The 22,735-nt window shown below is 42.6% G+C and overlaps 1 protein-coding gene across 2 annotated transcripts in view; it reads left to right on the top strand.

The window, feature by feature from the left end:
• The window catches only part of trrap (transformation/transcription domain-associated protein), a 78,946-nt gene that overhangs the window by 21,011 nt on the left and 35,200 nt on the right, over positions 1-22,735 (top strand). For both annotated transcript variants that reach the window (XM_054598312.1, XM_054598311.1), the window contains 21 exons: positions 516-635; positions 1,076-1,195; positions 1,456-1,620; positions 1,819-2,000; positions 2,482-2,680; positions 6,243-6,371; positions 7,370-7,636; positions 7,997-8,203; positions 10,351-10,509; positions 10,941-11,096; positions 11,833-11,943; positions 12,809-12,955; positions 15,126-15,339; positions 15,593-15,721; positions 16,590-16,739; positions 17,996-18,195; positions 18,628-18,749; positions 20,768-20,981; positions 21,300-21,479; positions 21,672-21,818; positions 22,226-22,345. In XM_054598312.1, the coding sequence (XP_054454287.1) occupies positions 516-635; positions 1,076-1,195; positions 1,456-1,620; positions 1,819-2,000; positions 2,482-2,680; positions 6,243-6,371; positions 7,370-7,636; positions 7,997-8,203; positions 10,351-10,509; positions 10,941-11,096; positions 11,833-11,943; positions 12,809-12,955; positions 15,126-15,339; positions 15,593-15,721; positions 16,590-16,739; positions 17,996-18,195; positions 18,628-18,749; positions 20,768-20,981; positions 21,300-21,479; positions 21,672-21,818; positions 22,226-22,345 (3,438 nt within the window). The remainder of the gene's footprint in view (positions 1-515; positions 636-1,075; positions 1,196-1,455; positions 1,621-1,818; positions 2,001-2,481; positions 2,681-6,242; positions 6,372-7,369; positions 7,637-7,996; positions 8,204-10,350; positions 10,510-10,940; positions 11,097-11,832; positions 11,944-12,808; positions 12,956-15,125; positions 15,340-15,592; positions 15,722-16,589; positions 16,740-17,995; positions 18,196-18,627; positions 18,750-20,767; positions 20,982-21,299; positions 21,480-21,671; positions 21,819-22,225; positions 22,346-22,735) is intronic.

The raw sequence follows: 22,735 nt of genomic DNA, 5'->3' as shown, positions 1-22,735 counted from the left end.
TGATGCGCCTCCTGTTGGTGACTCTGTGATTTCAGCTTAGTTGAACCAATGTTGTCCTGGTGACTTGAACCAATGTCGTGGTAGTGGTGCTGGTGGAGTTTCCCCGTATTTCTGTGTCCGTCTCTGTTGTCATCTTCTGAAACGTTAATTTCATCTCAACCTTGCTCTAACCTCACATTTTGACTGTTTTAGAATTGTCCAGTCCTCCCCCTTTCCCTTTTTTTTTATCTCTAAGATATCAATAATACAAGGTTAATGAAGATGATCATGCATAATGTCCTTTTATTTGTTTGTACCCTGTGCTAAAATAATCCAAGAAGTCATGCAAGTGTGATATTCTGCACCTTTTCTGTGTGGAGTTAACTCTGCACAGATTGCATAATTAGTCGTTTGACAGAGATTTGTCCTTGTCTTTCTACAGTGGCTGTCCATCAAGAAATTATGTCCATGTCTAGTTTCATCATCTTTCCCAAAATTTCATCCACCCCCTTCTTTCCTCCGCTCTTTTTCTCTAGGAGATGAAGATCTGTTCTGCCATCATCAACCTTTTCCACCTGATCCCAGCTGCACCTCAGACTCTGGTCAAACCTCTGCTAGAGGTGGTCATGAAGACGGAGAGGGCCATGCTCATAGAGGTAGGACTCCAACTCCACTCCATCTTTTCTGGTTATTCATTGTAGTGTTCCTTTGTATGACGAGGGCAAAGTCTTAAAGATAAAAACGTACATAGTTATGCTTCGGGATGTTACAGCTTGAAAAAGTCGTTGACATTACTTAATGCATTTTATAGTTAAAGTAGGCAATGCCTGATCATTTTAATATAAATATTTTAAAAACTCTTGATCTCATGATACTTATTATTGCATCCAGCCATATGCCTTTTGATCATTTTTGATCACCTTATGATGTGTAATATAAATGGTAAATTTTTCTCTGTTTCTTGTGGAGATCTCAGCGTCTTGGCACAGATTTTTATTAGAAAGTGCGTTTGCTTTCATGAAAACCTTACCATCTTTTGTATTTCTGCCCTTTTCCACTTTCTCTTGTGCTGCTTTACTCACCCCTCCTGTGCCAGGCCGGCAGTCCATTCAGGGAGCCTTTGATCAAGTTCCTGACGCGTCACCCATCTCAGACAGTGGAGCTGTTCATGATGGAGGCTACGCTGAACGACCCCCAGTGGAGTCGCATGTTCATGGTCAGACACTAGCAGCTCTATTAGCAGTCCCTTCAGGCTTTTTATTGACACATTTGCCATTAAAAGTGCATTTTGCTGCCGCAGTAATCGGCTATAATCAGGGATATAATGGGTGTTTCGAGGCTCAGTGGTCCTGTTGCCACCAAATTGAGACAGATCACTCCCAGTAAACAAATCTTAATTTCCTGTATCATGTTTCTTTAAATGTGTTTAAGTAACAGTATGTGTGTGTGTGTGTGTGTGTGTGTGTTCATATGCAGAGTTTTCTGAAACACAAAGATGCCAAGCCACTAAGAGACGTGCTGGCCTCGAACCCCAACCGCTTCGTCCCCCTGCTGGTTCCCGCTGGCACTGCAGCAACTGTTCGACCTGGCTCTCCCTCCACCACCACTGCCAGATTGGACCTGCAGTTTCAGGCGATTAAGGTATACATTTAATTTCCTCTTCAATGTATACAAACTGTAAAAAACACGTTAATTTCACGTCAGATGCATATATATATATATGTGTAAAGCTAACCCTCAGGTTAGTCAGTGGTGCTGAATCCTCATCAGAATACCACATCATTCTCAGTAATTCCATCATATGACCTTAGCCTGTTCTTCTTTATCCCTTCTTCTCAGATCATCAGCATCATAGTGAAAAATGATGAGGGTTGGCTGGCAGGGCAGCACTCCCTGGTCAGTCAGCTGAGGCGAGTCTGGGTCAGTGAAGCCTTCCAGGAGAGACATCGCAAAGACAACATGGCTGCCACTAACTGGAAGGAGCCCAAGCTGCTGGCCTTCTGCCTGCTTAGCTACTGCAAGTATGTACACTTATTCAAACTGTTATGGGGATAGAAATTCCCTAAACGTTCGACAAAGTTGTCATACGATCTGAAAATAGGCATTTGATATTGAAATCTGAGTTAGGAAGTGAGAATTTATAAGCCCTCTCAACAACTACTGCTGACTACTGTTAACTACTGTCATTCTGAAATTAACAATCCTAACCGTAGAGAGACATACTTGATGGCTTAGGTGACCCTTTAAGTAACTTATTAGCTTGGCTTCTGTAAGGACTACAAGCCAATGATGCAGATTTTTAAAGTTAATGCAGCTTCTTACTTTAACTAACTTAGTGGTATTCATTTTAACTGTAAAAATGGCTTACAATCACAAATCACATTGGTATCTAAAGTTCTTCAAAACTTCTGATATATAATATCACTGTTGTTGACAATAGGCATATCTCTGTCATATTCTCTGTACACTGAACTTGTTGATCCCCACCTGTGTCCTCAATAGGCGTAACTACTCAGAGATTGAGCTGCTGTTCCAGCTGCTGCGGGCCTTCACAGGTCGCTTCTTATGCAACATGACCTTCCTGAAGGAGTATATGGAGGAGGAGATTCCAAAGAACTACTCCATTGCCCAAAAACGGGCCCTGTTCTTCCGCTTCGTTGAGTTCAATGACCCACACTTCAACGATGAGCTTAAAGCTAAGGTACGTCAAAGCCAATCAGAGCAGAAGAGTCTGTGCATATGAATTTAGGACTACATGCGAGAGGTACCTGAAATTACCAGTGACGATGAATGTTGCCAACCACTTATGGAATTGACATTCAAGACGTGGTTGAGGATTTAATGCATAGTCTTAAAATCCACACGGGATATAAAGTATTGGTCTTGTGGGAGGTGTTAAACACTTAAGCCATCCAACCATTCCTCCAGTTGAAATCTTTTTGTACAATGTCTAAATTGAGAAAGTTTTGAGTTGTCATAACAAGCTTGCAAAATAAGTTTTGAGTAATGTTTTTTACATATTGCCCTGTCCTAGACCTTTTGGTGGAATATAAATGATGTTTCTAAATTCTTTGAGCATCCCCTAAGCTTACTTACTTTGCTGCCTCAGTGTGGGACCTGATCTGTGTGGCTTATATGGTTGGTGTGTTTTGTACCAGAAGTTCTTTGATAGAATCAGGAAGGTCATTGTCTGGTTTTAGACCCTCGGAGGCTCACAGATGAATGCTTCTGTCCTCTCTACCTGACCTGCTGCTGCAACCATTACAATCATTCGGGCTGCTCTTTAATTAAGATCACTCTCCCGCATGCATGCTCACAAGCATACACACACACAGACAGATGCACACGTACACATTTTTTCACAGCTGTAATAGAGACACAGCCTGGCACAGAAGAGCAACAGCACTGCTATTAAGTACAAACGGGTCAGTGGGGAAGGCCTGCCCTGGCTGGCACACTGTAGCACAAAGCCAAATGACTGTGTGGCAAGAAACACAACTGGCGAGTGCAATGTACCCAGACTCCCAAATCCAAGGACATACACGTGTGTTCATGATGCTGCTGACACCACCCTGCCCTTTTTCTTTTTTACTCATGTGCAGTGTGCATTGCCTCAGCGTCATATGGACTGGAGACAAAATATAGGCAGGGGATAGAGTTCAGCCAACTCACTGTGTCTTTCCAGGACCAAATGCTGCGTTCTAATATTTATCAGAACGGAGTTTAGTACCTCAGATAACACAACATCCCCCCCGTTTTTCCCTTAATTGTCCTCCTCTGGTGCACAGCAGCTGCTAGCTGTGAATGTGAGATGGAGAGACCGACATACAGAGAAAGAAAGCATGTGTTTGTGTGTGAATATGTTTGTGTTGATTGGTGTACAACTCGTGATCAAGAGAATTAGTGTGGCAGTCTGACATTTAAATAATTGCCTTTAGCATTTTCCCAGAAGCATAATGTCACAGGGGTGTGTGCATGCGCGTGCGTTAGTGTGCACATGTGCATGTTCTCAGTTTGCCTGGGAGTTAGATGGAGGCTCAGGTTCATGCATCACAGGGGTCTCAGAATATTTCACTGTGAGCGAGATGCAGAGAGGAGTGTGTAAAAGAGAAAGAAGGAGAGAGACGGTGTGGGACAGCAGCAATGAATCTTCTATGATGACACAGACTGAATTCATGCTGCTCCAGTGTTGTTTCTTTTGTTAACATCCAAACAGTTCTGAAAGAAAACTGCTCTTGTGCTGCTTTTTTTTTGTTCAAAAGTGTTTGATAATTCATGCAATAGATTTCAAGCAGACAAGCAAACAAACAAGTATACGAAATTTATGAAGCACAGCACGTCTGTTTCACATTCTGTTACTTTTTTATGTTTCCGACAAGAGATACAGTGTAGCAGAGTTTTCTACATTTTTCGTATGTGTCAACATGCTGTGCTAGCATTGTATCCCCAGTAGAGATTGATATCAAACTGTATTGTTAAGTTGAAATAACAAATAGATATTTTGTTAGTTTTGTTATACACTTCTGGCATGTACAAGTGAACAAGGTATATAAAGATAATGGTAGGAAACACAATTTGCAAACAAAAACATTTTTCCTTCAAGAGACCAACAGCTGGTAGTGTTAGGTGTGGGAAAAGAGGCTAAAATGAACCACATTTTAAAGAGGTTTCCACTTTAATATCCACAAATTAAATAATGACAAATATGAATAATGGCAAAGTATTTTTTAAAACATGTTTTCATAAGAAGTACAGCCGTTTAAAAAGGAGAAATATCTGAGTGCAATTATGATAAGCACATATTAATTGCCTTTTAGTTGTCTAGTCAAGCTGTTAGATTTAGACAAATAACAAAACCAGTTGAATAAAAGTACATTATTAATAGTTCTTAAAATCAGCGGCTTACCTTGACTTTATGAGGTTAAAGGTTTGCCAAGAGTCAAATGAGATCCTCGAGCTCTTCACCTAACTACGTTAAAACTATAATACTACAATATACTATAATACAAAGAAGTAATAATAAATGCTTAAGATATCCAGATGACCGTTAAGACCAATTAATAACTTATAACTAACCAATGCAAATGGTAGTGGCTATTATTTAAGCCGTCCTGTGCCTACTTAACAATATAGTCAATACAGAATTCCAAATTCTCGAGGTGTATGGGGGAATTTTCTAGGTCCCCGTTTTCCACCATCTCCCTTCTTTTTGTGGTGGGAGAGGAACCCAAGTGGCACTGCAAAAAACACTCACACCCACATTATTTGTTTAAGTGCGTGGAAATGGGATTTAAGATAATTAAGACACCTGCAGAATGAGATCTCGGTTACTCGCCCAGAGGTATTGTGTGTGCAGATACACTAACACACAGACACACACAGACACAGACCTCTAATGGCAATAAAGAAACAAGTACAATGATCAATGTAAGTGAAGCTTAGAATCCATAGGAACAGATGAGACTGAAGAACAGATTTCATTTAAGGGTGTGTGCATGTTTCTGCGTTCGTGTGCTAGTCTATCAACCATGCATGCACATTGTGTAGAGCATGCGTGAATAATGTGCTAATGGAGAAGCTTGAACATATGCTGCCACAGCTCGTTCTCCACTGAGCGATGCCCTGTCCTCCCCAATGATGGATTGAATAGGGAGGGTTCATTAACAGATAGCGGCTTCTTTAATAAATGCAGTCGTTAACCGTATTGTGGTTGGGTTATTCTGCTTTTGAACAGCTAATCAAGCCTTTGTCTTCACTCTCAGATCCCTGCTAACAATCCCTGCAGGTTTTGGTGTCTTTGTAAAGTGCATTTTTAAGCCTTTCATCAGCAATTTAGTTAAGATTTTATTTTATTTTATTTTTGCCTCCAATGCTTATGGATTAGTTAAGAGAACATGTTAAGAGTGTTTTTTCTTTTCGGATTCTTGAAATGTCAGGTTTTTATTACCATTTTATTTTGTGTCACATTTGATAGTGCTGCGCCTCGAGCCTGTCTTACTGCTCTTAAATCATTTTCGAAAAACTGTTTATTTCCTAGATGACTATTTCATCACTTAATTATGTGTCGAGGTGACAGTGTGCAGTTGTTTCTTTTATGCAGATTTTGAAAGAACACACAAGGTCATTTCAAGAAATTTCTCCTTTTTGTTATTGGTGTGCTATCATGGATGATGCATATTCCCCTTAATAAATGGTAAAAAAAAAAATATATATATATATCTATTAGTAAAATCATATCAACGTGTGTCTTTCCTGTTTCTTAGGTGTTGCAGCACATCCTCAATCTAGCCTTCCTGCACAGCTTCGAGAAGGGGGAAGGTGAGCAGCTGCTTGGACCGCCCAACCCCGAAGGAGACAATCCAGAAAGCATTACCAGTGTCTTCATCACAAAGGTACACATGCACACACACATATACGCTTGCAGCTATTCTTTCCTCTCAACATCTTCCTTCTCATCCAATCTGCTCACTTCTCCCCCCTTCATTCTTTTGTTCATTACTCACCCGCTTTGTCTCTCCATCAGTCTCCCTGATTTCATTACCTTCTGCATTTCCTCTCATAATGTCTTATCAGTCCAGCACATCTCCATACTCTCAGTCGACATCCACTGCATTCCACTTAGTCAGATGATTCTTCTCAGTCTCCCATGGTCTCCACACATTACTTGGTCATTAATTGCTGTCATTCCATCTTTCTCCACTTCCTTTTAGTCTCTTCCATCTGTCTTTGTTTTTCTCCCTCCCACCATCCCGCCGGTCCCTCTTTCATTAACGTTTCATTCATCAGGCCTGACTATAATTCCTGGTGTAAATGCCACGATGTGACCATGCTAAAGGTCAGCATGTTTGTTTGTGCTGTGGCAGATCTCATCACTGACTAACACCAGTCCTAATGGCCGCTAATGGCTCCTCTACGGCCTGGTTAAAAGTAATTTCCTCACTCCCCTCCCTCTCTCTGAGTGTTTTCTCCCCCGTGCCCCTCTCCAGGGAAGTCAGATGTTTTGAATGGGGGACTGTCTTTTTGCAAGAGGCTTTCTAAATGTGAAAGTATATTGTTGTTGTGGTTTGAACATTCGTCTGAACTGTAGTATACTTAATTTGTTTCTCTTATTTATGCACATAAAGTAATCTAATACTTATATTGACCTCTGTTGGCACCTGGGATGTATTACAGCCACACCAACAGGTCTCAGGCATTTTTGTTCTACACTCAGAAATGGGTTTTGGTATTATTCAGATAACTTCTCACCACCTGGAAAATGACTAATTGATTCATTGTTTTTGACTCTGTAGATATACTATGCTCACTTTTTGCTATGGTAGAAAACAACTGTGCCTCTTTCCCCCTCACTTAACAATCTTTAACCCCACGTCTCTCCCTATCCTCTAAGGTATTGGACCCAGAGAAGCAGGCTGACCTGCTGGACTCACTGCGAATCTGCCTGCTGCAGTTTTCCACCCTGCTGGTGGAGCATGCCCCCCACCACATCCATGACAACAACAAGTCACGCAACAGCAAACTGCGGCGCCTCATGACCTTCGCCTGGCCATGCCTCCTGCCCAAAGCCTGCGTGGACCCTGCCTGCAAATACAGTGGTCACTTACTTCTGGCCCACATCATTGCAAAGTTTGCCATTCACAAGAAGATTGTGCTGCAGGTGAGGAAGAATGAGAAGAGAAACTCAGCGGAGCTTAAGACAGAGAATAGAGATGATACATGTCAAACTTGTGTAGGAGATGTAAAAACACTGAATGACCTTGTAAAATTCAAAACATCAAGATTCAATTGAAATGATATGACAAAAGATATATACGAAAAAAAGGAAACAAGAAGCTTACAATTATAAGAACAAGAAATGTGTATGTGCTTGTTAAAGAGCGTACATGTATTTGCCCATCATTCTTTATAATTTGAATGTAATGGAAAAGAAATACAGTGATGATTTTAAAAAAACAAAGTTCAGCCTCAGTGGGACAGGAAATCATTTTTATAAGTGCATTACTCTTCCTTTGTACAGGTCTTCCACAGCCTGCTGAAGGCCCACACTATGGAGGCCCGGGCCATTGTGCGGCAGGCCATGGCCATCCTGACCCCAGCCGTGCCAGCCCGCATGGAGGACGGCCACCAGATGTTGACGCACTGGACTCGCAAAATCATTGTGGAGGAGGGACACACTGTACCGCAGCTGGTCCACATACTGCATCTCATTGTGCAGCACTTCCGGGTGAGCAGATATACTAAAGAGCACACACAGAAAATACAGTTTGTCAATGGTGCACCACCTTCTTTCATTCAGCCCATAACTCTTGAATGGATTGATTCTTGGTTTATTCATCCAGGCGGGGTGGGGCAGACAGAACAGTCAAAACTAAACCGGTTTTCTGTCCCAGTGTTGTACAATACTCATAAGGCAATGTCTGAACACTTGAGGGTAATATGCATTGGTACTCATCCCAATTTAATCCACCTTTTTAAGGATAACTATTCTCGAATATCTGTCTGTTGCCTCCTAGTCAAAAGCTTGATCATTCATCACTGGGCAGTGTATCTAATGGTAACCGCCTGCTGCCTTTTAATCGCCTTAATGCAGATGCAGTTTCCCAAGCACACTCTTCTGGGTGACGATCAGTAGAGGCCGAGAGCATCGAGTCTGTTCACAAGTCAACGCCAGCAACAGATCATTGGGCTTTATGTTTGCCTTCCTCCTTAAACTTCAAAAAAAGACACTTCTTGCCCTCTTACTCCTTCAGCTGATGTTCGCCGCCTCGCCGGTCAAAGAGCTCCAGTCTTTTAGCAGAAAACTGACATTTTCCTCAGCGCCGCTCTCTATTTCACTGACAGGCTGCTCTCACTGGGCCAGATGACTAATCTAATGTAATCACATCAGCATAATTACGCTAGGGAGGAGATAATGACAGACAGATGAGAGACTTTGTGCGTGTGGCGCGCGTGTGTGTTTGATAAAGAAATGGAGAGATTGTGTGCGTGTTTGTGTGTGTGCACATGTGATGGACAGGGCTTAGCCACTCTGTCATTAAGGGGCTGTGAAGCCCTGCTCTGTCGACTATAATTACCCGCAAAGTGAGAAGCTTTAATATTCTTTGACACTGGCAACAGCCCTCAGATAGACATCTCATCTCTTTGCTCTTTTGTCCGCGTGTGTCTGAGTCCCAGTTCAGTTTGCGATGAAACTAAGTGACTCTTGAGTGTGACGCTTGGGGGTGTGAATTCTCATAGCTAAGTGTGTGTGATCATGTCCTTGAGACTAAGTAGGAATACGATTTCAGAGTTTGCCTCTTTTGACTCTGTCTCAAAGTGATTGAACACCCTCTTAAACTTTGCATGTGTTATCATTTTCAAAATCTAGAGCAAAGTCTTGTCAGTGTTACACTTTTTAACACCTTTTTTATTTTCTTTACCGTTCATGATAATGAACGGTCTATGGGCAGGCTGACCTGATCTCTTGCTGTAAGACAAAGCGGATGCGAGGCAAAAGTTGTTCAAAGGACTCTCAATTGCCCGGAGAGCTCTGATTTGAGGCTTTTAGACAAACTGTCTTCTTGAGAAAGTTTGGTTTTAGGGAAAGAATCGCACAGTAACTCACTCTCATAATTGCTTTTGGAAGGCTGCTAAGGCAATTGAAGCCAGTCTCATTTATAAGTTTAGATACTGACAAATAAGTCCATTTAAAATGAAGCTGAGGGAAGCAACGGTTCTCCTCATCTGTTGTGGATGCTCTGGGAACAAGTTTGCCAAACCAGTAATAGACAAGGATATCAAAAGCTAGGTAAATTAATATTCAAAACTTACATGTTTAATATAAATTCTATAATTCACATTACATGTTTGTGTCTTACTGAAATTCATGCAGCTTCTTACAGTCTATCTGTTTGGGTTCACCCTCTGGTAGGCAATCAGATGGGAGGGAAGAGCTTTTTGTGTGACAATTTATTTGGACGGGCTCACAAAGTGGGCTTAATCTTCCAAAATGTATCAACCTTTTCCATCTCTTCCACACTTGGATTGTGCAGCTGGTTTCTGCAACGTGGAGGCTCAAGTTGTGCCTGTGTGTAAAGTATAGAAGTTTGGGTTCTTTTAAGTACTGCTCTGTTATCTGTTCAGTCTTGCTGGCTGTCATTTGTGCATATATACTAACTCTGCCATTGGCACCAGTGACCATCTGCCATTGGTGCTCCAGGAAAAGAAAACGGAGCCAAGTTCTACCTGACACATTGTGTTCAGAATACCAAATGGAAGCTTTCGGAAAACTAAATATCCAATTTGTTGAATCACTACTTCATTCTTTAATATAATATTATATGATTTAACATATTCATTCTTAATTATTGATTTACTTCTTTCTCTCTCCAGGTGTACTACCCTGTGCGCCACCACCTGGTGCAGCACATGATCAGTGCAATGCAGCGTCTGGGCTTCACCCCCAGTGTGACCATAGAGCAGAGGAAACTGGCCGTGGACCTGGCCGAGGTGGTCATCAAATGGGAGTTACAGAGGATCAAAGACCAGCAGGTGTGTTCACGGATTGCCATTTAATGTACAATCACAACATAAATCAAGACAAAGAGGCTGTCTCATCATCACACAGTTTTTATTAAATGAAAATCACATCAACCTGATTTTGAGTTTGTGACTTGCAGGGTTGTGCCCAAGTAAGGCGCCTTGTAAAAGTAACTGTGCCACCAAATGATGTCCTTCCTGTTTGTTTTTTTTATGTTGCTAACCACTCACTGCAGACTGTTCTATGCTTATTCATTCACAAGAAACGGCCAGTTATCATAGAATATAACATTTTCTTAGTTTTACTCACTACTCATGACTCATAATGTGGCCTGAAACCTTGGTGTGCACATACGTTTAATTCTATAAACTGTAAATATGTTAAATGATGGTCTCATCCTCACCCTGATCGTCCTCTCCCCTGTCTCTTTTTGGGGTGGCAGCCGGAGTCCGAGGCTGAAGTAGTTGCTGGCGGTGAAGGGACGAGCGGCGGTGCTGTGAAAAGAGGACTGTCTCTGGAGGGTGCTGCTGCTGCTGCAGCCACCGCTGCTGGGCAAGACGTCAAGAGGTTCCGCACGGCAACCGGAGCGGCCTCCACGGTGAGCTCAGTAGTATGTGGTTGTGAGAGACTAGTCCCAGTTGCCAGAAACTTTAGGCAGGGATTGGCTAAACTGGCAGCGTTTCCCCCTATATTAATTCAGATTTTTTTTTTTCTGCCAGTACAATTTCAGAGATGGGTGAAGCGAAGATAACGTTGTCAGTAGCGGTTACAAACGCGCTCAGTAGTGAAAGAAACGCCAACATGCTAACTGATTTGATGTTTTGGGGTTTTTAGGCTTAACTTGACCAGAGAATATTCATTTAAAACAGATAGTGGATGCTGTTTTAATCTAATTCTCCCTGTGTTGCTGGAGTTCCTCGCCACTGTTTCGGATGAATTCAATTATTATTATTTACCTCATCTATGGCACAATGATATTTCTCTTGACATGAATTTGACTATTCCTACTGAATTCCATTTGAATGTGAACACACTCATTGAAAAAGATGAAAAGTTTAACTCAAAACAAATGAAAATAATGCTTGCTGTATGTCAGATATATATATATATATATACACAGCCATACAAAGGATCAAAAAAGAAAATTGTACTCCAAAAACAGATGTTTTGTAGTACATGACAATGCTGTCAAGAGTTTGATGATGGAATCTGTTTAGTTTATTGGCCTCTTAAAAGTTTATCCTCTTCCTTGGTAAGAGACCTTTCTTTTCTCTGTATTCAAACAAAACAGGGCTGAATATATTAATATTTATAATGTTTGTGTGTTTTTTAAGGTGTTTGGCCGCAGCCAGTCCATGCCAGGTACAGAGACAATGCTCACCAAGCCTGTCGAGAAACAACATACGGACACCGTGGTCAACTTCCTCATCAGGATTGCATGCCAGGTAACAACCACGCCATGATTGGACACACACCACACACTCCCATCGTTCTCTCTCTCTCTCTTTCTCGCTCTCTTTCTCGCTCTGACACCCACACACAAGGTACAGTTCTGCCTCACATAGTGCCTGGCAGGTAGGATACAGCTACCCTGACCCCTCTGTGTTGAAGGTAGGTCACACCTGGTGGCTGTCCCGAACACATCTCTACACACACACACTCACACACACACACATACACACACACACACACACACACACACACACACACACACACACACACACACACTGAGTCCTTTATGTGTCTGCTCACACAGCTGTCCCATGGTCTTGTGGCAGTGATGACCTTGGTTACAAGCTTAAAATAGACTTTAGAGATTTCACTCACCTTGACTTTTCCTACTTTCTTTTTTGGGACAAGCTCCATTCTCACTGTTCATCCGACCATCTCTGTTGCAAATAACCGCTGGGGATCACTCACTGTTCAATAAACAGTCTAAAGAAACATTATCTTCTTTTTGTATCCCACTCGATAAGGGTGTATTGTGATACTGAATTGATTCCTGTAGAAAAATTGTATCTGTTCACTGGCCCCCAGGGATTACCATCAACCAAAGAACACCACACATGGAGCTGATGGAGATTCATTGTCTTGCTAAAGGATCCTTCTGATTGAAGGATTGTCACCTTCCTGGCTGTGCCACTGTTGAACTCTAGCTGCATGAATTAAATTACAATATATGGTGACAGTCCTTGTCTCTTCTTGCCCTGTGTGATTTCCCGCCTCATCAGGGCATCATTGTGATACTGAAGATGAAGACCCGTTGTCATGATGATAATGATGCCAAACCTTCCTCCCCCCTTTTTCTAGGTGAACGACAGCACCAACGTGGCCGGGTCTCCAGGGGAGCTGCTGTCCCGTCGCTGTGTTAGCCTCATGAAGTCTGCCCTCAGGCCTGACATGTGGCCTCGCGCCGAGCTCAAGCTACAGTGGTTTGACAAGCTGCTTATGACAGTGGTAAGATGGCATATGCATTCAGAGTGAAGCTGCCTTTATGTTTCGCAAAGCAACATTCATGCTTGTGTTGGTGACATAATTGCGTTTAAACTGTCGTTACTGCTTTGTCTCCACTGCTTTTCCCAGAGATCACTTGTCAATCACAAGTCCAGACCTGTAATGGCTTTTCCTTTTAATTTTTCCATAGATTAATACTGACTTTCTAAAAGTTTCTGGCTTATCTTTTCTATTTTGTGACGGGTACCATTGTTGTTCTTCGGATTAGTCCACAAAACAGTATTTGTTTACGTGAGCATGTCACAGATTATTTGAAAGTGCAAGTGCATGTCATTAAAAGTGTTTTAGGCACACAATTCTGAATAAAATTTAAACTATTCAGTCTTGTTGTTACAGCTCCAAGCAATAATCAACAAACGGGAAAGGATAACTAATGCGTCTTTGCTGTTTGCTTTCCCAGAGACTGCAGAAGTTACCCTGTCTCCGCTTAAGCTCTGTCTTAGTGTTTGCTCTAACGCCTCCGAGTCCTTTGTCTGTTATCAGTAATACATGAAGTGAGGCGCCAACCACCATAATGACAAAATAATGACAGTGGTGAGATAACCGGAGTCTATCCGGGTTGCCCTGTGCCTTCTCGTTCAAACCCCCACCCCTCTCCATCCTCAACTCCTCACCCTCGCCTTCTGTATCGCCCCAGTGTGCCTCTGTGCGTCTCTCTTCCCCTTCTCCTCTGTCTCCTGCCCCCACTTCCTCCTCTCCGCTCATCTCTTCTTTTCTTTTCAGGCTCTTATCGCAGCCTCTCTTCTTGCTCTCTCTTTTTATCCGTTGCTCCTCTCCTTCTCCACTCATCTCTCCGGTCTGATTCAGCCTCACTGTTCAGACAAGGTTATCGCAATGCGCCGGCAATTGTCACGATCTTCCCTTGTTCCCTTTTGGGGATCACTGCATCGGTCGCGCCTTTCTCTCCACACACACACACACACACACACACACACACACACACACACACACACACACACACACACACACACACACACACACACACACACACACACACACACACACACACACACACACACACACACACACACACACACACACACACACACACACACACACACACACACACACACACACACACATAAACCCAATCAGCCCCTCCAGATCCCATGGGGATGGTCTGACAAACAAGGCTTTCTGTAGGTCTTATGTAGATGCACATACACGGGCCCTTTCCCCTTGGGAGCATGCTCTACCTGCCTAGCCGTCTTAGTCAGACTAATGAACAATGCTCTAAATCGGATTACCTTTTATCATCTCATTGTCCTGGCATGGCAGTGATTAAGAGTCAGGAGGAGTGTCCTGAGAGGGCAAATGAGGAGCGGCAGGGGACACACACGCAAAAACATGCAGACAAATCAAACGCTGAAACACATACATGCATTTTCCCTAATCTGCATGGCTCCAGTGACATGGTCCCATTCTGTTAATACAGTGCCAAATCAATACCCTAATATCTACAAGGAGCCTTATCACAAGAGTCCCCTTGTTCATTAGCCAAGATCAGGGCTATGGATCTGTCCCAGATTATCCTCTTGGCCCTGCCTTCGCTCTAAACCTTGATTGCAATTTAGACAAAATGAGGGCCCAATGTTGGCCATTGATCTTTGGTTTAGCAGCAATCACACTGCCTTGGTTCCTTTTGTGTGAGAAATACCTCCGTGTGTAGAAAATGGATTTCTGAGTTGTGTGTCGGTGTATTAAAAACTTGGATGATTAATGCATCTAGTGATGAAAATAGCAGAATAGTTTTTCCTTGCTTTGTTTCGGAGTTGTAGATTTTAGTTCTAAAAATAAAAACCCTGAATATTCTCCTTGATATGGAGGTCACATTTATTAGTAGGGTTGATTGGTAGGGTTGATATTGCTTTAAGAAAAACAATTATATATATGAAATTATTCTCCAAAAAAGGTGAAGGGAGAGACGCACAAAGATATAACAGTTAAATATCTACCAGAGACGCATATGACACATATTCTGAGATCAATTAATCAGATCAATCAACTGGTAGCAGCTGCCCTTGTATAATCTCGCCACCGTTGACTGTCGCCCTTATCTACACACTTCTTTTACTCCACTGACCTGGTTTCCCTGTTCTTTGTGTCCTCTCAGGAGCAGCCAGCCCAGGCTAACATCTCCAACATCTGCACCGGACTTGAGATCCTCTGCTTCCTGCTGACAGTGCTGCAGTCCCCGGCCATCCTGGCCCATTTTAAGCCCCTCCAGCGGGGCATCGCTGCATGCATGACCTGCGGAAACACCAAAGTCCTGCGGGCGGTCCACTCCCTCCTCTCTCGCCTCATGAGCATCTTCCCCACTGAGCCCGGTAAGTTGCCAGACCTTAAATTGCCTAAATTGCAACAGGCCAGCTGTACTCATAAACTCAGGAAGGCATTGCATGTCTGAGAACTTGTAAACTTCTGTGTTCATTGAAAATGTGACATAGTATTTGGGCCATTGCTCTGTTGATTGATGCTTAAATTCTTACGTTTGCTTTGCATTGATTAAGATACTCAGCTTCTCTTTGTTTGAAGTAAACACTGCTCTCTCCCTCTCTCTCTCCTTCTCCCTCTCCCTAGGCACATCAACTGTGGCATCTAAGTATGAGGAATTGGAGTGTCTGTATGCTGCCGTGGGCAAGGTCATCTATGAGGGACTTACCAACTATGAAAAAGCCACAACCAACACTAACCCCACACAGCTTTTCGGTAAGACCTCGCCACCTCCTAATTTTCTCTTCTTCTCCTTCATCGTTTTCTACCCCCTCGTGCACTGTTACTCTCACTTTGTCGCTCATAAACCCTGTGGGGGTGTTTCTTTTGTTTAGTTTTAGTTTTATACATTTTTTCACACTCTCTCTCCATCCCTACAAAACCCACCTCAGTCACTTTTAGCAATTAAGCCAGTGAGTGGGTCGTTAAAATGCAAGCCGATGAGCCCTGCTGCTTTGGCTAACATCTGGTCTGTTTAAACTGAGGCCACAGTCCAGCGGTTTGGGAAAAGGTTGTTTCTGGAAGCTTTGCCGCTTTCGGCCACTTTTCCTGTACGAACATTACTGTTATTCTCCCAGATGTCAGAAAGTATTTAGCGGAAATACTTACATTAAAGCTTGTTCCAAGGAGACAGTTATTTCATTCTTCTCTTTTATTTGAACTATGCAGTAGCTTTCCAAATTAAGGGCCCTCAAGTTAAGAAATGACTACTGGGGAGCAGACTAAAAGTAATGCTATTTTATACGCTTTCCCAAAATGGCAGTTTTGGTCAATGATAAGCATTTGGGTATCCTGCTGTCAAAGAGAGGAAGTGCTGATGTGATGGGGCGGTTCCATTTGAACATGTGTGTAAAAAGTCCTTGTCATGCTGTGTATATGAACACAAGCTGACTGTGTGTGTGTGTGTGTGTGTGTGTGTGTGTGTGTGTGTGTGTGTGTGTGTGTGTGTGTGTGTGTGTGTGTGTGTGTGTGTGTGTGTGTGTGTGTGTGTGTGTGTGTGTGTGTTACCTTGCCCCGCAGAGGTTGAGGTTCTCGTCCTATTGTTGTATTTCTCATTATCGCTTCCCCTTCATTTGTCTTCTAGGAACACTGATGATCCTGAAGTCAGCCTGCAGTTACAACGCCAGCTACATCGACCGCCTCATCTCGGTGTTCATGCGCTCACTGCAGAAGATGGTGCGGGAACACCTGAGCCCCCAGCAGGCCAACCCGGGGGTCACTGAAACCAGCACAGGTACATGGACACAAATTCAGTGGAAAAATATGAGGAAGCCAAGCGCAGACCTAACAGATGGATTCATTATACCTTATGTTACAACACAAAGAATTATCACACGTATATGTATGTAGCTTTGAATTGAGGTTTTAATTAATAACAAGTTGTTATGTAGTCCACAATAGATACAAAATATATTCTGACCATTCCTCCAGTTCTTGAGTCCACAGCACACATCAGTCACCATCAGAGCTCAGAGATCCAAAACATTTTCCCCATAAATTACCATTTGAATTGAACTTATTGGCTGACACGATCAGGAAGGCTAGTGTGCATACTTTCCCCAACTCTGATCCACTTGTACACAACACAGATGCACACTCGTACGTTGATCTTTCTCAGACTCATTTTGATCTCAGATACCCCAGGTATCTCAGCAGTGCCTGGCTCCTTACAAAGGCTGTTTTTAAAAGTTCTTTATCAATGATTCTCAACAGCTTTTGTAGTCAGGGGAGACCCACTCTACAGATAGTCTGGTTTCACAGAGAACGTTCCTCATCTCTGGTTCCCACCCTGTGTTGTCTGATAGCCTCTCTCCAGATAAAAAGCAAACAGATGGTTACTTTGTGATGTTTTGCTTTGGGTTTGAAAATGTAGACACTATTTGACGTAGAACCTCTTGACAACTCGCCTCATACGTAAGGCAGCAAGGGTAAAGAGAAGAGTTTCACGAGTGTTGTTAAGCTTACTCATGACTGTTACAAAATTCATCGAGGTTCCCTGTCTTCTCAATGCTTGGCTTCACCAGATTTATAGAACTCAGGCACTACATAATTCCTGTTGCAACTTCTTAGAAGGGAGGTAATGGCTGTAAGATGCTATCTGGGCTTTAAATTGCCCCCTAATGACTATATCAGGAAACACAGACATTTACCCTCTACTAGGCACAGTTATAGTCACTAAGACCAAAGACTATCTGACCAGGGAGGCCTCTGTCTCTTAGGATTGCTCATGTCTTACTAATCTAATGAACTTAATTGTAAAGTAGTTCCAACCCGATTGTGTTGAAACTGTTTAGTTGTGTTTTGGCTGCTATCACTGTTAAAAATATATAAGTGCACGACTCACATTGTTCAAGACCAGCTTGACTCTCAATAAGACACAAGTTTTGTCTTTATTAATTTAGCATTAAATTGTTAATATTTATTAACATGTTTCTTTGTAGCTTGTTTGTCTCGGTCCTGCTTCTGACTGTTAACCCCCTGTTCTTTTAGTGACCAGTGAGCTGGTAATGCTGAGTCTTGACCTGGTGAAGACTCGACTGTCTGTCATGAGCATGGAAATGAGGAAGAACTTCATCCAGGTCATCCTCACTTCGCTGATTGAGAAGTCACCTGACCCCAAAATCCTCCGAGCTGTCGTCAAAATCGTTGAAGAGTGGATAAAAAACAATTCCCCCATGGCTGCAAATCAGGTAAGCAGGAGGCTTTTCTGAGAGAGACCGCTCAGAACATCAGACTTGAAACAATGTTAAGTTACACAAATATAAGGTGTGCAAACAAATAGAAATGTGTGATTTAGCAGATCATTGCATTATTTTTCTGATAATAGCAGGTGTGAATCAGCACTGAATCAGCAATGTACATTTTAAAAGGTGTGAAACCTTTGGACAAACAACAAGCAAAGCACATTTTTCTAAACCCAGTGAGGTTAACATTAGCATAATACCCACTGAGGTATCTTTGGTCTTTATTTTCTTTTAAGCTGGACAGAGCGATGCAGTGACAGGAACAAAACTGAATAGATCTGTGTTCTCCTCTCATCCTGCCCTGTTTTTCTCTCGTTGATTATCATAGCCACTATCTCTCCTTTCTAACTGACATCTCTCTTTTCCACCTCCCTCCAGATGCCAAACCTACGCGAGAAGTCCATCTTGCTGGTGAAGATGATGACCTACATAGAGAAGCGTTTCCCTGATGAACTTGAGTTAAACGCCCAGTTCCTGGACCTCGTTAATTACGTCTACAGGTAATTACCACCATTCATCACATGGCCAAACGGCCGTGCCGCTTTTGCCGGGCCGCCCTTGCATCCATCTTAAAAGGAGGGATGAAGGTCGGAAGGGTGAGTCGGGGAAACACATGGGAGGTTGGATCAAGGAGTGACAGAAAAAGGAGATGGGGAGCATGTGTGTTGTACAATTCACCTTCTTTTTTAAAGATCAAAGTAAGGATAGGGAAAGATAGATTATGGTAGATAGATGCGAATGGTTAGTCAGGTGGTAGTACATGTAAGCAGAAGAATGAATTAAAGAAAATTGAAGCTAAAGAAAATAGAAAAAAAAGGTGGAGAACAGGAGTGTGGCTTTGTGCAGAAGGGGTCAGAAACACAGCAGGTAGCGATGGAGATGGATAATGTACCCGGGTCTTTGCTGGGCTACAGTAGTGTCAGGACTCAGCCAACTCCTGTCAAGACACCCAGCAGGTGGAGGCCAAAGGGAAAAGACTGTCCTACTGCCCGCTATTCATCAAACCATGGCTCTCTTTGTCTTTCTGTCTTACACACATACACATTCAATCAGCCAAATGTACCCTGTATTCCTCCACCCCATCTGCTCTCCATGTCAAAAAGATTTAAAACAAGCAGTAAAGCCATGATGGACAGCAAGTAATGATAATGGACTGATAAAGCAGCTGTGCCAGAACAATGTGTGATTAAGAGAATGGCGCAAATAGGGGCAATATGCAGCTGTGGCAGCCTTGCCTTTTGTTGTTGCTTTTATCCCAGCCTCCCTTTCTCCTTCTGTTATGTGAATCATACCCATGAGGCCCCTTTTAGTGCAGCAGGATGATGTAGAAATGATGACATTTGTTATTTAAGTGTTAAATGCATGACGGTTGGTGCTTTACTAACTGTGGAGTAACCATATCAAAGATACTTCATTTCACAGAATATTCAGTGTTAACTGCCATCTCCCCGCACTTCTGTGATCCTCAGTGTTGCAATACACGGCTGCTTAAACATGTTGACAACTTGCGTTTAAATGTTGCTCTGAGATTACTTTTTGTGCTGGTAATATGTGCGGAATCCTGCCTTCCATATTTTATTCTGCTAATTAGTAGTATGCGAGATTAAGTCAACAGTTACACAGAAATGAAAAAATGAGCTGTAAATATAACTTTCATATTGTTTTTTGTATTATTGTTACCATTTAGTTTTTGTTAGCTCGTATTTTCTAGGTTATTGGGCTTTCTCCCAAGGCCCAAGATGAGCAGGCTAGGTTAATTATGACTCTAAACTCCCTGTAGGTGTGAATGTGAGCATGATGGGTAGTCTGTCTCTTTATGCCCTGTTATAATCTGGTAACCTGTCCAGGGTGGTAATGTTTAGATGGTATTTAATAATATCATTAATTTACAAAGGCACTTAACAAAAAACATTAAGACTAAATCTCATGCCTCATTAAATTGCTTCAACATGTCTGAGTGTTGTTTCATATGCCAATGAGTATTGGCATATGCCACTGCTATTCTCAAGGCATGCCACTAAGCCCTTAGTGTCACAGTGATTATTGTCAGTGCAATTGCAGCTGCATGAAAGTGAAATGTGCAAAATTAAGCTCAGAGGAAGACAATTTTAATTTAATACTCTAATTACTTAGAGAAGAGGAGTAGTTGAACCAATTGCAATATAGCACCAGCTCAGATGACGGCTTCCAAACTGACCCTAGAGTTCAATCAGCACATCTCTGATGTAATCTCAACAAAAACTTTATTGATACAGGGTACGGGTGCTCCCATTTTCTGTCATTTCAGTTTGTACTTATTGTTTTGTCAGAGAATGTCACCTGTTTTTCACAATTGTCTTACTGTAGTTCTGGCTCGTGCATCAATGCCGTGACTACTTTCAGTTAAAACAGATTCTCTAAGTGGATTAAATGTTTTATTATCTAACTGTGTTCTGCCTTCACAAATCATTCAAGTTAAATATGTTAAAGCCGGCATGGGAGCTCTGTAAAATAATTGTTTTTATGTCACATTATTCAGGGATGAGAGCCTTTCAGGAAGTGACATCACATCCAAGTTGGAGCCAGCCTTCCTCTCGGGGCTTCGGTGCACTCAGCCACTGATCAGAGCCAAGTTCTTTGAGGTGTTTGATGCCTCCATGAAGCGGCGTGTGTATGAGAGGCTGCTCTACATCTGCTGCTCTCAGAACTGGGAGGCCATGGGCAGCCACTTCTGGATCAAACAGTGCATAGAGGTAAGCCAAGTGCTGCCTCTGGTCTTCCAGTAGGCCTTTCAAGGCTTTTAATCCAACATTAAAAATAATGCATTTTTGATTCAAAAGTCTCGTTTGATTCCAGCTACCCTCTTGTCATGCCTGTCAGTTGTCATGTCATTTACCGTCACTGACCTTTTCAACTGTGTGTGTGTGTGTGTGTGTGTGTGTGTGTGTGTGTGTGTGTGTGTGTGTGTGTGTGTGTGTGTGTGTGTGTGTGTGTGTGTGTGTGTGTGTGTGTGTGTGTGTGTGTGTGTGTGTGTGTGTGTGTGTGTGTGTGTGTGTGTGTGTGTGTGTTAGCTGCTGCTGGCAGTGTGTGAACGAAACACCATCATCGGCACCAGCTGCCAGGGGTCCATGCTGCCGTCTATCACTAACGTCATCAACCTGGCTGACAGCCATGACCGCGCAGCCTTCGCTATGGCAACGCATGTCAAGCAGGAGCCGCGTGAGAGTCAGACCAGCGAGACCAAGGAGGAGGTGGGACACACACACACACACACACACACACACACACACAATGTGTCAAGAGACATGATCACTTGCATTAACTAGCACATATCCTATTAGGTGTGTGTTACATACTTTGTTCCTGAGAACTTCTTAAAGCATGGCTTCTTAGCTGGCAAAGCTCTCCACAAAAGACCATTATTTTCTTCTCTTCTCTGGCAGGATGTGGAGATAGACATAGAGTTGGCACCAGGTGACCAGACCGCCATCCCAAAGACTAAGGAGCAGGCTGAGAGAGATGCAGGAAACCAACTGCACATGCTGACAAACCGCCATGACAAGTTTTTGGACTCGCTACGGGAGGTCAAGGTAAGATTGACCTGTACTCTCTCCAACAGTGTACTGAGGGACTGAGAAAACTTCAGTTTTGACATACCGGGGGGGATGATGATGATGAATGTGGAGGAATTTTCAGTGTTATCCTTATTACCCAGGGGCCACTTCTAGCATAGAATGCAGTGTTTGAGATATATAATTAAATCATATTTTAAAATATTTTCCCTAATCTTTATTTTCCAGAAGTTGATCCAGCACCCTGCTGATTTTCACTGTAACTATAAAAGTGGGAACTGATTTGTTATGTATAAAATCAGTTGAATACAATTAACAACCCAGTAGGATAGTAAATCAGCAGTACTCCTGAGTCCTGAAAACGGCGAGCCACTGCCTTGCTGAGTCAGCAGCTGTCATTTTTTTTTTCCTCTTCTCTGTGTTAGACGGGGGCACTTCTTAACGCGCTGGTCCAGCTCTGTCACATCTCCACACCGCTGGCTGAGAGGACCTGGGTTCAGCTCTTCCCTCGCCTCTGGAAGATCCTCTCTGACAGGCAGCAGCATGTGAGTATAACTTACTGGCCTCTATCTAGTTACACCCAGAACACAGAGGCACGTAATTAGGTAACTTTAGTTTTATGCACACAGCACATTTTAGTGTAACTAGGAGTATGTGTAAGTATGCCGATGTTTGAGGTCATATGTGTAACCAAGTCATCACATTTTCAAATAATGTGAAAATTCAACAGAAAAAAAAACACATGCTTCTTTCTCATCAACCTGATGTTATAAGCATTAACATCCAGCCATGTGGAAAATATTTGATGTAATTTTGCTTGTAAGGTTTTGCTGGAATATTTTACATTTGCATGACGCAGCTTGCATACTATTAGCCATACAAAATGTAATCCACAATGACAATTCAATCTCTTTCAGATTCTAAATCACAAAAAC

The sequence above is a fragment of the Anoplopoma fimbria genome, chromosome 5 (assembly GCF_027596085.1).
Source record: "Anoplopoma fimbria isolate UVic2021 breed Golden Eagle Sablefish chromosome 5, Afim_UVic_2022, whole genome shotgun sequence".
NCBI classification, from domain to species: Eukaryota; Metazoa; Chordata; class Actinopteri; order Perciformes; family Anoplopomatidae; genus Anoplopoma; species Anoplopoma fimbria.
Note: the sequence above shows the minus strand (reverse complement) of the source record. Positions and strands in the feature narration are given on the sequence as shown.